Genomic DNA, 15057 nt, shown 5'->3' with positions numbered 1-15057 from the left:
AAATTATGCTGAGTTTTGGTAGAGTAGATGGGGGAAAATTGTTTCCATTGGCAGAAGGGTCGATAACCAGAAGATACAGATTAAAGATCATTGGCAAAAGGACCGGGAGGAAGGTGAGAATTTATTTTTTATGCAGAGTTATTGTGATCTGGAATGCACTGCCTGAATGGGTGGTGAAAGCAGATTCAGTAGTAACTTTAAAAAGGGAATTGGATATATGCTTGAAAAAGGGGGAAAAATGCAGGGCTCAAGAGCAGGGGAGTAGGACTAATTGGATCGCTCTTTTAAAGAGCTGGCACAGGCATGATGGGCCGAATGACCTCCTCTGCGCTGTAACATTCTATGATTCTATTCATGTGGCCCGGTTACACTCCAAGTGCCGGACCTAGCACTGACGTTGGAGTCAGAAAAATAGGGGACGACTACAAGCCTCTCAGTTGCACATCAGGCCAAGCTTCACCTGCCTTCAGACCAGCTTTAAAGGAACAGAGTTTCGGTATTCCCCAGAGGGACCGTGGTCTAGGAAAATCGGCTTTCTTGAGTTTATTTCAGTGAATCTTAGCGATGACGATATTATGTGTGTGTATAATACATCAGAAATCTAGTGTCAGCTTGGCTCAGTGGTAAGTGATTTTAATATCAACAACAAATATATCTGATGCGTCTTACTGCAGTGAGGAAGTGCCTCATTTCTGTATTGTACTTTCACGATAGCTGTATTTATATAGCGCCTTTAACGTAGTGAAACATCCCAAGGCACTTCAAGAGTGTTACAAGACAAAAATAAATAAATAAAATTGACATTGAGCTATAGAAGAAGAAATTAGGGCAGATGACCAAAAGATTGGTCAAAGTGGAAAGTCTTAAGGAGCATCTTAAAGGAGGAATGAGAGATTTAGGGAGGGAGTTCCAGAGCTTGGGGCCCAGGCAGCTGAAGGCACGGCCACCGATGGTTAAGCGATTATAATCAAGGATGCTCAAAAGGCTAGAATTTGAGGAGCGCAGATATCGCGGGGGGGTTGTGGGGCTGGAGGAGGTTAGAGATAGGGAGGGACGAGGCCATGGAGGGATTTGCAAATAAAATAAATTACAGGACTAAATTCTCTAATGACAGTAATAGCAAAGCCTTATTAAAATACTTATTTCAAGTCATCATTCGAGGGAAGCATTTAATCAACATTACAGAAGACTAGACTTCATAGGAGTTCATTGATTTCTTTTCTCTCCCAAGTATCCTGAACAAAGGTGATATTTCAGCACAAGATCTTATAAACTGGATTGACATTTAGTTGTTTAATCTGACGGTATGTTTGTAACTATCCAGCAGCATTTTCTTCTGTGATTAATGTACCTTGTACCAGAGTATCAAGCAGAGAGTAGTCAAGATTAACTACTTCATTGGGATTCCCTGAATGTGTTACTGTATTTGCTAGATACATAATTTGGATCAATATTTGCCTTATTGGCGGCAGTTTTTCCGATTGGTCGAGCTGGCTACAATGACAACTCCCCTCTCCATACAGTTGGTGCTTAAGTTTGTCGTATTCCTGTGTGATACACACTATTTTAGCAGGTTATCAATGATCAGTAACCATGGAAGTAAAGAACTCGCAACGATCATAAGACACTTGCACGCTCTGCTTTCCCCTTGCCATTTTTACCAACAAACATACAAAAAGGTTAAAGTGTACATACAATAGGTCTTGCAAATATGAGTATTGAGATCACATGCCCAATAATGGTACTCATTTCTTAATTACTAATCAAAATTGTAATTAGGCAATTAGCCGCATGTGGCTAACGGCCAGTGTATTCGATAACACTGTGTGGCATGAAGCTTAACTGAACATTTGAGGAGACAGCAATTCAGAATTAACGTTTTGAATTGGTGCAGTGGGCATTCTTTAGAATTCTGTGATGATCAGTCACAGTGCGCAGTACTACTCCAGTTTCAGCTGTGATTTTGGTATTTTTTACATAACTCTCAATTTCATATTTGCTGTGGAATAAACCGTAGTTCACATACTAACTTGACAGGATGGTCTGCTACTCAAACAAGCTATTGGGATAATACAGAATTTTTTTTTATCACTAAAATGAAATGCAGAGGAGAGCATTTTGAATCTCCTAGGCATTTTAATATACAATTTTGTCCATTTTTGTAAATGTACTAAATACTAACCTCCATATGCTATAAATATATATTTAATCATCAACTACAGCTTGCCTTTATATAGCGTCTTTAACAAAGTAAAGCGTCCCAAGGTGCTTCACAGGAGCATTATAAAATAAAATTTGATACCAAGCCACAAGAAGATATTGGGGCAGGTGACCAAAAGCTTGGTCAAAGAGGTAGGTTTTAAGGAACATCTTAAAGGAGGAAAGAGAGACTGAGAGCATTAGGGAGGGAATTCTAGAACTTAAAGCCTTAGCAACTAAAGGCACGGCCACCAATGGTGGAGCGATTTTATAATCGGGGGTTGCGCAAGAGGCCAGAATTAAAGTAGCGTACATATCTGAGGGTTGTGGGGCTGGAGGAGGTTCGAGATGGGGGGGGAGCAAGCTCATGGAGGGATTTGAAAAGAAGGTTGAGAATTTTAACATTGACGCTTTGCTTAACCGGGCGGCAATGTAGGTCAGTGAGCACAGGGATAATGGGTGATCAGATCACTTTCTCATTGGTACAGCAGACACCTTAATATTCATCATGCATTGAGTTGAACTAAATTAGATTTTTCTGCAGTAGAAATTTGCTTGCTTTCTTGCTTCAGTATAAATGATTTTACTTGTGCAATGACCTCCAATTTTTGTGGCATAAAACAATGAAGAGACTGAGCCTGACTTACTGGAACAGTCAAGTAACACCAGTTATTTTATTGAGAGCGCGCGTAACACAACCTCAAATAGTTTGTTCAGAATTGCTGCTAAAACAATAGCAATGAAGTATTTGTAATGCAGCTACATAACAGATTCAGAAACAAAAGAAAGCTGTTCCTCGATGGACTAGGTATCCAGAAGCATTTGTTATAAATGTACTTTTTATATTTTTGCTACAAGGTGGAAGTAGCACAAGATCATTTCTGAAATTCCAAATCAAGAGCTCTATGGAAACCTTCATAACTTTAAACATTTTATTCTCTCGCATGAAACAGAATAAATCCTCAAGGCACAGTGCCAATGCCGATAAACATAAGGTGAATAAAATTCAACTCGCGCATAGTGATCAAGAGTCATGTTGATACATGTACTCCACAATACCATCTACAGAAGCTTTTTATTCCACAGTAACTAGAATGAATTTAACTCTCAAATATTTAGTGAGTTGCAACTAGTGTTACTGTAAGCAATTAAATATTGTACACTGTTTTCCTGACATTAGGTGTATGTAATTGGGTGTAGAGATTTTAGGCAGTGGGGAAAAGACAACACAAACGTTCTCTCTTCTTACAATTGAAGTTCCTATTAATCTGAATGTAAACACAAATGACAATTCCTGCTGTGGTGATGTCACAATATTGGGCTTTACGACACCTCAGATGTTTATTTCAGAATCTCTGCTGCCAGTGACCGCTAATGATCCAAATCAGCCCAAGCGCATGGAATTTGAGACTAAAGTTGCTCATAAGAATCAACATCCAAGTGAAAACTGGTTTAGCCACCTGTTTTTGGTAAAACAAAAAGCATGAACTCTGCCATTTTTCATGTAATTTAAGTTCAAACCAAGCACCATTTTCAAACAGAAAATGCAAATTAGCTTAGATTTCTGGCCAGAATTACTTAAGTTTCCTAACAGTAACTTGCCACACATTTCTTCGAAGTTTCATAGAAAATCATAGCAACTTACAGCACGGAAGGAGGCCATTTCGGCCCATCGTGTCCATGCCAGCCAACAAGAGGCTACCCAGCCTAATCCCACTTTCCAGCTCTAGGTCCGTATCCCTGCAGGTTACAGCACTTCAAGTACACATCCAAGTACTTTTTTAAATGTGAGGGTTTCTGCCTCTACCACCCTTTCAGGCAGTGAGTTCCAAACCCCCACAACCCTCTGCGTAAAGAAATTTCCCCTCAAATCCCCTCTAAATCTTCTACCAATTACTTTACATTTATGCCTCTTGGTTGTTGACCTCTCTGCTAAGGGGAAATAGGCCTTTTCTATCCACTATATCTAGGTCCCTCATAATTTTATACACCTCAATGTGGTCTCCCCTCAGCCGCCTCCTGTTCCAAGGAAAACAAACCAGCCTATCCAATCTGTCCTCATAGCTAAGATTCTCCCAGCAACATCCTCGTAAATCTCTGTGCATTCACATCTTTCCTGTAATGCGGTGACCAGAACTGCACGCAGTACTCTAGCTGTGGCCTAACTAGTGTTTTATACAGTTCAAGCATAGCCCCCCTGCTCTTGTATTCTATGCCTCGGCTAATAAAGGCAAGCATTCCGTATGCCTTAACCACCTTATCTACTTGGCCTGCTACCTTCAGGGATCTGTGGACATGCACTCCAAGGTCCCTTTGTTCCTCTACACTTCTCAGTGTCCTATCATTTAGTGTGTATTCCCTTTTCCTTGTTAGCCCTCCCCAAATGCATTACCTCACATTTCTCCGGATTAAATTCCATTTGCCACTGTTCTGCTCACCTGATTGATATCTTCCTGCAGTCTATAGCTTTCTTATTCATTAGCAATCACACAGCCGATTTTAGTATCATCTGCAAACTTAATCATACCCCCTATATTCAAGTCGAGATCATTGATATATACCACAAAAAGCAAGATACCTTCATGATCACATCCATTACACATTCATTTTTTGTAAATTTTGTTATGATATTCTGCTCTGAAATTCATGTCCTATCTGTCTATATAAAGGTTTATTAACATTCAGTATTTTAAAAATGTAAACTATATTATGGAATTATTGTAATATTTTGTTCATATTGGTGTGTTACCAGTTCTTGTGAAACAATCCAATTTGATTTGTTAATATAAAATATATTGCAAATGCTCAGGTTTGATTTTAAAATCTTTTAACTAGATGGTTAGAGTGTGGACTTCTCTGCTGCAAATTTTTGTTGAAGCAAAGTCCATGCATTCTTTTTGAAAGGGAATGAGCGAGTTGCTTGAAAATGAGAATATGAAAATTGAGCAGGGGAGTGGGGTGAGGCTACACTTCTCAGGGGAAAAAAACACCAGCACAAGTTCAACGGGCCAAATATCTGGCTTCTGTGCTGCAACACTCCTATAATTTTACGGTTCTAAAGCACACTGTAGCAAACATAATTACAAGCTACAAAGGAAATGACTTGTAAGGTTTTCTCCAAATTATGCATGAACCAGAGAAAGTGATGGCAGTTATTAGAGAAGCATTTTTCATTCATCCTTCTGATGTGTGTTTTGACTGAGATGGCCGAAAATGTAATCAAGCTTTTTGAAGAGGGACAGTCATCAGTTGAAAATGCATTCTGTCTACTTTGACTTATCTACATGTGACTGGATTTTCACTTGGTGTTTCTAAACTTTCACATGGTATAGTCAGACTTTTAATTCATAAATGTTCAAAAAAAAATAGGCAGTACTCTTTTTTTTTTAAAGCATAAAACAATGAAGTATTAATCAAAAGACAACCCAGCATCAGGTAATGATTTATTTTTTAAGCAACCACATTTTTAATGTAACTCAACTGTATTCCAGACTCGAAGAAATCTGTCCCTGAATACATTGTTGATGTAGAGTCAATGGACATTTTTCCAGTTGGTTGGTGTGAAGCGAATGGATATCCTCTGACCCCACCATACCGTGCAGTCTGTAAGTATCACCAAGGAAACATGTTATTAAGATCATGCCAATTGCATAATAACTTGAGTTGCCAGTCTTTCAGAGACTGTACATTTTTTCATATAAGCGGGGAATTTTTTGGGGGGGGAGGGTCAGTGGGCGCGTTCGGTGGTGGGTAAGGTGGGGGGGGAAAATTAACAACTTGATCCTCAGAATCCGACCATGATCAACCCCAACACCAGCAGCCCCTACTTCTCCACAATTAACTGATGCAACACAGGGCATCAGCACATAAGAACATAAGAAATAGGAACAGGAGTAGGCCATACAACTCGGCTCCACGTCCCCACCCATTCCCTTATCGTTTAAGAAACTGTCTATTTCTGTCTTAAATTTATTCAATGTCCCAGCTTCCACAGCTCTCTGAGGCAGCGAATTCCACAGATTTATAACCCTCAGCGAAGAAATTTCTCCTCATCTCTGTTTTAAATGGGTGACCCCTTATTCTAAGATCATGTCCTCTAGTTCTAGTCTTCCCCCATCAGTGGAAACATCCTCTCTGCATCCATCTTGTCAAGCCCTTTCATAATCTTATACGTTTCGATAAGATCACCTCTCATTCTTCTGAATTCCAATGAGTAGAGGCCCAACCTACTCGACCTTTCCTCATAAGTCAACCCCCTCATCCCAGGAATCAACTGTGAACCTTCTCTGAACTGCCTCCAAAGCAAATATATTCTTTCGTAAATATGGAAACCAAAACGGCACGCATTATTCCAGGTGTGGCCTCACCAATACCTTATATAGCTGTAGCAAGACTTTCCTGCTTTTATACTCCATCCCCTTTGCAATAAAGGCCAAGATACCATTGGCCTTCCTGATCACTTGCTGTACCTGCATACTATCCTTTTGCGTTTCGTACACAAGTACCCCCAGGTCCCGCTGTACTGCGGCATTTTGCAATCTTTCTCCATTTAAATACTAACTTGCTCTTTGATTTTTTTTCTGCCAAAGTGCATGACCTCACACTTTTTGACATACTCCATCTGCCAAATTTTTGCCCATTCACTTAGCCTGTCTGTGTCCTTTTGCAGATATTTTGTGTCCTCCTCACGCATTGCTTTTCCTCCCATCTTTGTATCGTCAGCAAATTTGGCTACATTACACTCAGTCCTTTCTTCCAAGTCGTTAATATAGATTGTAAAGAGTTGGGGTCCCAGCACTGATCCCTGCGGCACCCCACTAGTTACTGGTTGCCAATCAGAGAATGAACCATTTAAGCCAACTCTCTGTTCTGTTAGTTAGCCAATCCTCTATCCATGCTAATATATTACCCCAACCCTGTGAACTTTTATCTTGTGCAGTAACCTTTTATGTGGCACCTTGTCAAATGCCTCGAAGTCCAATTACACCACATCCATTGGTTCCCCTTTATCCACCCTGTTTGTTACATCCTCAAAGAACTCCAGCAAATTTGTCAAACATGACTTTCCCTTCATAAATCCATGCTGACTCTGCCTGACTGAATTTTGCTTTTCCAAATGTCCTGCTACTGCTTCTTTAATAATGGACTCCAACATTTTCCCAACCACTGATGTTAGGCTAAATGGTCTAACTCAACCACATTGCTGCCCAAGACATCACGGATGGCCTCACTATGGGCAGATTTACTTCACTCGATGCTGTACCCCCTGGCTGCCACATGATGTGCCAGGTTGGCACCACCCCACACTGACACCTTAAAGCATCCTAACAATGCCCAAGCCATTCCTTTTACACACATCACAATCACGGGGGGTACCATTATGTCTCACCATTCACTGCAACTCACTGAGCCACTTCCAAAGGTGCACACAGATCTCTCAAAGATCGCAGTGTTGAAAATAAAGGTTTCAATGTTTGACACCACATTAACAGAAACTTTACATGAACATTGCATAAAACACCCATGTGCCTGCCCTTATGTGTTGTTAGTTGGTATGATTGGACTAGGATGAGAGTGGCTAGTGAGATGGGGAAGTGATAATGTAGATAGAGAGAGAGGGATAGGTGGAGGTGCAAGGTGAGTTGTGAGTAAGGATGTGCATGAGTAGGGTAGGGAAGGTAGAGTGATGGGACTGTGATGAATGGCACAGCAAGATGAGGTTGAATGTGGCTTTGTACTAACGTTTTGTGATCTACTGAGATCATTGAAAGATTTGCACCACTGCAGCTTGGTCCTCCTGATGATATCCCTGTTTGTGTCCTCCTGTGGAATGTGCAACCAGGCTGCGTTGGTCTCCTGGGGAGGTCTCTTCCGCCCAAAGGGAAGAGAACCTCCCTGCATGCTGTGACTCATGCAGGGTGACGTGGGAGAGCCTGGATGCATCCATGCACCTCTGCAGTGATTGTTAGTGTTTGCAACATCTCAATGCTGTAGAACACTGATAGCACAACTGTCAAACTAAATCTGTTCATGAAGCTGGCAGTGCGTCTGGGATGCGCTGAGGTAGGAGAAATTGCAGTTTAAGTTCCAGTTTAAGCTAAATAATTTTAGTTCTGGATTCCTTGTGGTTATATTTTATGTACACCTACTAACTAAGCCAAGGGATGTCAACTTTCTTTGAGTTTTAACCTAGGAACACAAACATCCCTTCAAATTGTTTAATCAAATTTGATTATTTTGTTCCAAGTGTGTCTCTCAATTTGGATATGTAATTAGGTTGTTGCGCAACTCTCAAGTGGCATTACAGAGGATTGAACCATTAGAACTTTACTTTTAATTTATTCTCGAAGAAATCCCTGACTCCATGTTCTTGTACACAGAGATTCAAAATAGGTGGCCTTAGGGTCTTAATTAAGTAATTTGTGAAGGATGCATGTTACTTAATTAGCTATTACCTTCCCATTCATGGTAAGTTAGGTGCGTGGCCTGCTGTTGGTGGAAAGAAGAGAGACGTAACTCTCTCCAGGGAGTCCAAAGGTAGGCCACCCAAACAAACTCTTTTTTGTTTTAGATCGAGGTGTTTGTTAAGCTAACCCTTTCAAATCCCAAGGCCCTTTTGCATAAAAATAAAAGTAATTCTAGATTTTACCACTTGGGGCATGGAACACACACACAATGCAGAGAGATCAAAATCAAATGAAAATAAACGTTGTGTTACGGAGGTGAAACTAGACGGTCTTTGTGATGGAGTGTATATGGGGTTAGAAGCTCAACTCTGGAGAGAGTAGGACGCCAAGATTATGAACGACTTGGTTTAGCCTGAGACGAGGAATGGAGTCCATGGCGAGGGTGTGGAGTTTATGGCGGAGGCCAAAGACTATGGGGCCGAAATGGCCCCTTTTTTGCCCGGTGGCGGTAGTGCCTCAGGCGAAATTGCCCCTGAGATTTTGGGTGTGATTTGGCGGTAACACTTCGCCCCGCGGTTGGTGCGCAAGAAGCAAGAACGTGCGCGCGACCCCTTTGCGGCACGCAGGGGAAATTGCCCCCACTAGGCTGGCGTGAGCCGATGTAACCGCCAGCTTTGCTGCGCGCTGACATCAGCCCTTGTGTGCCCCAGACCACCATTTTATTTTGTCGACCAACTCTTTGGTCAGCCCGACAATGGTGGCCCTCCCCATCGGCTGGGCCATCATCGAGCATTCTGGCACTCCCTTTTGGGTGCCGGGCCATTGGCCTGGTTGAGCACGTCCTTGGTGACCCAGTGGCGGCCACCAAAGGGCCTGCAGAGTGCGTAGCGGCCCTCCGCTTTAACTGAAGGCGAGGGACATTGTAACACGTCAGCGCTACGCTGAACTCAGCACCGCGCTGATGCCCCAGGAACGCCCCTCCAACAAAGCGGAGCACCTGAGACAGAGCTCTGCCTCATTTGAGGCGCAAAGCCCAATTGCCTGTTGGGGGCCGGGACATCTGGTGCAGGCGATAAAAGTCCCGGGCCCGAAAGGTTACCGCCCCGAAACGGGACGCGGGCAATTTCGGCCCCTGTGCCTTCAGTCTTCCTCATGTTTAACCCAAGGAAATTGCGACTGGATATCGGGCAAGCAATCTAACAACAGAGGCAGTGGAGGGGTAGATATAGGGGGTGGAGCAGTAGAGCCGAGTGTCGTCACACATACATTGCCCCCCTCCCCCCCAACCCACCCCCGATTATCAAAATCCATGACGAGGCCTTGGGACAACGTGGACCATTTTCCATACTTCAGGAGCCTACTGTCAGCAAGAACAGACATTGACGACAAGATCCAACACCGTCTTCAGTGCGCCAGCGCAGCCTTCGGTCGCCTGAAGAAGAGTGTGTTTGAAGACCAGGACCTCAAATCTGGCACCAAGCTTATGGTCTACAGGGCAGTAGTGATGCCCACCCTCCTATATTGCTCAGAGATGTGGACTAGAAACAGCAAACACCTCAAAACGCTGGAGAAGTACCACCAGTGCTGCCTCTGCAAGATCCTGCAAATCCATTGGCAGGAGAGACGCACCAATGTCGGTGTTCTCGCTCAGGCCAACATCCCCAGCATCGAAGCATTGACCACGCTCGATGAGCTCCACTGTGTGGGCCACATTGTCCGCATGCCTGACATGAGACTCCCAAAGCAAGCGCTCCCAAAGCAAGCAAAGCGGAGCTTTGAGACGGCAAGCAAGCCCCAAGTGGGCAGAGGAAACCTCCTTGATAAAGTGCAACATCCCCATCGACTCCTGGGAATCCCTGGCCCACAAAATGGAGGAAGAGCATGCAGGAGGGCGCTGAGCATCTCGCGTCCCATCGCCAAGAACAAACAAAAACCAAGCGTAGACAGCGGAAGGATCGTGCGTCAGCCCAGGCTCCCCGACCACCCTTTCCTTCAACCACTGTCTGCCCCACATATGACAAGAGACTGTAGGTCTCGCATTGGACTCTTCAGTCACCTGAGAACTCACTTTGAGTGGAAGCAAGTCTTCCTCGACTATGAGGGACTGCCTATGATGATGTGTAAGTATGCATCCTTTTGTAGACGGGTTGTTTTTCATTTGACGTCTTTTCATCGAGTGAGCGGAATGAGCCCACCATCCACCACATGAAGATCACCATTGAAGAGGATGGGGAAAATAATTGGGTGGGCTATAAATGGGGCTGCCAATTCATTATTGCCTGCCGAAGATCAATGTCACCCACATGGACTTTTAACGGGTTGTTGCCCTTCCATGAGCGGGACACTGGCTTGGCTTTCTGGGTTGTGTGAAAGATGCTGCAATTCAAAGAACTAAGTCTGTGCAGGATAATTAATCCGCCTTTCTATTAATTCACAGGTCAGAAACAGAAGAAAATCGCTGTTGTACAACCAGAAAAACAGTAAGTTAAGAATTAAATGATGCAGTACTTTTAAATATTGTCGCTGCCCTAATCCGAATCTGTTGCACTGGTGTACAAAGCTTCACTTTCAATTCTACTGTCTGTATTTGGTGATCTGTACTGGAGAATAACCTTGCTATTTTGCTTAATTATCTATTGAATTGATTTTTAATTATTGAGTATATCCAACACTGTCAACCATACTGGTCATAACATACAATCTGATTCTGTTCTAGAACACACATTCTAGACTTTTACGCACCATTTCAAAATCAAACCTCTTCGTGCAGTGTCTGAAATATACAGAAGTCTTTTTTTTAGGCTGTTATTTTCATTGTATTTTCTCCTGCACCTCTTTTAAAAGGCACATTTTCATTTAAGTGCTATACAAGATTAGTTCTTCTCTCGATAAATCTATTTTCTGATGTCACAGAACGTGTCCTGTGTTTCCATGTGATATTCCTATTGAAAGAAACTCCGTTAAAGCTGATGGCTCAATAGGTAAACAAAGCATTGGAGCTTCTTAGCTATATGGGAGAGGTAGCATATTGGTTATGTTACTGGACGAGTAATCCGGAGGCCTGGACTAATGATCCCGACACCTGAGTTCAAATCCCACCATGGCAGCTGGGAAATTTAAATTCAGTTAATTAAATAAGTCTGGAATTTTAAAAAGCTAGTATCAGTAATGGTGACCATGAAACTACTGGGTTGTTGTAAAAGCCCAACTGGTTTACTAATGTCCTTTAGGGAAGGAAATCTGCTGCCGATATGTGACTCCAGATCCTCTGAAATGGCCCAGCAAGTCACTCCGTTGTATCAAACTGCACAGTCTGCAGCGGTTCAAGTGAAGTAATATGGTCAGCACTAAATATCAACCAGAACAACTTTTAATGTAGTAAAACATCACAAGGCGCTTCACAGGAGCGTTATAATACAACAATTTGACACTGAGCCACTTAAGAAGAAATTAGGACAGATAACCAAAAGCTTGGTCAAAGAGGTAGGTTTTAAGGAGTATCTTAAACAGAGGAAAGAGAGGTGGAGAGGGTTAGGGAGGGTGTTCCAGAGCGTGGGGCCTTGGCAGCTGAAGGCACGGCCACCGACGGTGGAGCAATTATAATCAGGGATGCTCTCAGGGCAGAATTTGAGGAGCGCAGAGATCTCAGATAGCCCACCTTTTTTGTTTCAGAAAGTCAACATAAGTTTAAAAGGCAATCCACGTAAAAATAGAAGATAAAAATACATCTGGTTTAAACAAGGTTTTCTTGCAAATCATAGGACAGTTAATTAATTTTCTGCAAATTAAAAAAAAAGTCATCCTCTGATTACGATCTATTTCTGGATTAAAAGAGCTGGCATGAAGCCTGCTCCTAGACTCCTGTTGTTCAAAGCAACTACTGAGAAGCACTCAACGCTGCAAAGGTGTTTTGCTTTCTGATGCATCTTACTGCAGTGAGGAAGTGCCTCATTTCTGTATTGTACTTTCACGATAGCTAACAACAATTTGTATTTATATAGCGCCTTTAACGTAATGAAACGTCCCAAAGCGCTTCACAGGAGTATCATGAGAAGAATTTGACACCGACCCACATAAGTAGAAATTAGGGCACTTGGTTAAAGAGGGAGGTTTTAAGGAGCGTCTTGAAGGAGGAAAGAGAGGCGGAGAGGTTTAGGGTGGGAGTTCCAGAGCTAACTGAAGAGGAACTGCCGAGAAGGAAACAATACCACTCCGTCCCATAAGCCGTTGATTTTCCTGGTTGATCTGAAATCAGTTTATATTTAAAAGTATAAAAATGGTAGTCCAGTCCTAAGAAAATATTTCATTTTGTTTAAAATAGTAATCAAAAATCATCGCTCTTCTGTTCAGATCGGCAGAACCTGCCAGTTTAATGATTTGCCATTTCTGTAGCCACTCAGTGAGGGATAGGGGGAAAAGCTGCAAGAAAAGAACTGCAAAAAAAATACCTATTCATTTTTAGGATAGTTTGAGTTCTATAGTGAAACCATAAGTACAATTCGGATACCGTCAGTGATGGTGTGTTTTACAGAACAGAACCTAAGTTTTAAACTTTGACTCAGTTTTTTGGGACTTGTACAGCCTCCTTAAATATTGATAATTTGAGTCGCCAACCCACTGTTTTATTTTTTTAAAAGTTCAAAACAAAACACCTTGGGGGTAATGTTCCCTCTAATTTTGTTTCCGTGCGCAGTCCCTTTCACACGGTATCTTTTCTAGCGGCAACAGCTGGTGAGCGCCCTGTGCAGGACCTCCCGTTGTGCACCTTGGGGAGAATGTTGCTTGGGGGTAACTAACCTAACCCATCTAGTGGGAAACTGACTGAATTGGATTGACTATGCTCAGTGCCACACTACCCAGTACCGTTACTCTGGGAGCTAATGGGTCAACATTAAAACTTGTTTTATTAAAGGGCTGGATTAATAGTTTTTAGATTGCAGTGCTGAATTCGATTTGTTTTGTTTTGAATAATAGGCTACATTCCGCACCTGTGGAGACTGTCCCTCACGACTCTTGCCCTATTACAACAGATGCAGGTAAGTTACAAGAATGAAAGGTTATGGGTAAATAGCCTGCTTGTTGTCATTATAGGTGGTCAGATTGCTGACACATCGAGTGGAAAATAAGTTTGGCCAGAATGACTAAGGGGGTAATTTTAACCTAACTTGCCCAATGGGAACAGGGCAGTTTTGGGTCGGACAGCCGTTTTACATCCTGCCCAGTTTTACATTCCATTCCACCGAAACCCAAACTCAGTCCACTCCGGGCAGGTAGGGAAGATCACAGTCCCCCCCACCCCACCCCTCCCCCCTCCCCCTCCGCAAAGCAGTCAAATTGAGTTATTTGCTCATCCCTAATCCATGCAGTGAAGGTGCTCCCACAGCGCTGTTGGGGAGGGAGGGAGTTCCAGAATTTTGACCCAGTGACAGTGAAGGAACGGCGATATATTTCCAAGTCAGGATGGTGGTGTGTGACTTGGAGGGGAACTTGGAGGTGGTGGTGTTCCCATGCGCCTGCTGCCCTTATCCTTCTAGGCGGTAGAGCTCACAGGTTTCGGAGGTGCTGCCATAGAAGTCTTGGTGAGTTGCCGCAGTTCATGTTGCAGATCCATACACATAATCCCAACTGTAAGGGGGCTGAATTATGAGAACAGCTTGAGAAGCTTAATCTCTACAGTCTAGAGAGAGGAAGGTAAAGGGGGCTCTGCTAAATTACACAATATAAATTGACAGTGAGAAGGCCAACCCAGGAACGTATTTCAAAGTAAATCAGGCCAGTAGGAAAACAGAATATGATACATTATTTAAAAGTAAATTTAAAATGAATCTCAAAAAAAAATTAAAAACAGTGATAGACATTTCTACCAGATAAAGCAATAGCGTCAAAGACATTGGCCCAGAAATTGCGGTCGGAAACTTCCCTCGAATGCCTCCGACCTGAAAAATTTCTACGAACTTACCTGGTTGTCCGGGAGGTTCAGAGACTTGTCCTGGGTCTCTACGCAAAGGCCTGCGTAGCCCAACCAATCACAATGGAGGTATTTCCATTCATACTTGTGGTGAGTATTTACGGAATCACCATAAGTATGAATGGGAATACCTCCCCCAAAACACACACACTTAAAATTAATTATTTAAAACAAAAAGACATCACATATTGAAAATTAATCAAAATGGAATTTAATCAATTAATTAATTAAACCAAAAACTTAATTAAAAAAAAAATTTACATCTCCTAAAGGGTCGAAAAATAAACTTGGCTTATTTAACAGGATTTTAAATGTTAAAACTATTGAAAAAAAAATCTTTCTGTCCTTTTAAAAGTCTTGCGCTGATAAGTCGTAAGAATTTCAAGGCCATTCGCTAGGCAAAGTCGAGCAATAGCCCAACTCTTTGCCCACTGAGGCCCTTTACTTCCGGATGCGTGCAATCTGTCAAGAAGACTCTTGACA

The 15057-nt window shown here is 42.5% G+C and overlaps 1 protein-coding gene across 2 annotated transcripts in view; it reads left to right on the top strand.

The window, feature by feature from the left end:
• The window catches only part of sfmbt2 (Scm like with four mbt domains 2), a 201609-nt gene that overhangs the window by 145702 nt on the left and 40850 nt on the right, over positions 1-15057 (top strand). For both annotated transcript variants that reach the window (XM_070897121.1, XM_070897122.1), the window contains exons 12-14: positions 5691-5804; positions 11044-11086; positions 13581-13642. In XM_070897121.1, the coding sequence (XP_070753222.1) occupies positions 5691-5804; positions 11044-11086; positions 13581-13642 (219 nt within the window). The remainder of the gene's footprint in view (positions 1-5690; positions 5805-11043; positions 11087-13580; positions 13643-15057) is intronic.

This window comes from Pristiophorus japonicus, chromosome 13 (assembly GCF_044704955.1).
Source record: "Pristiophorus japonicus isolate sPriJap1 chromosome 13, sPriJap1.hap1, whole genome shotgun sequence".
Lineage (NCBI taxonomy): Eukaryota > Metazoa > Chordata > Chondrichthyes > Pristiophoridae > Pristiophorus > Pristiophorus japonicus.
Note: the sequence above shows the minus strand (reverse complement) of the source record. Positions and strands in the feature narration are given on the sequence as shown.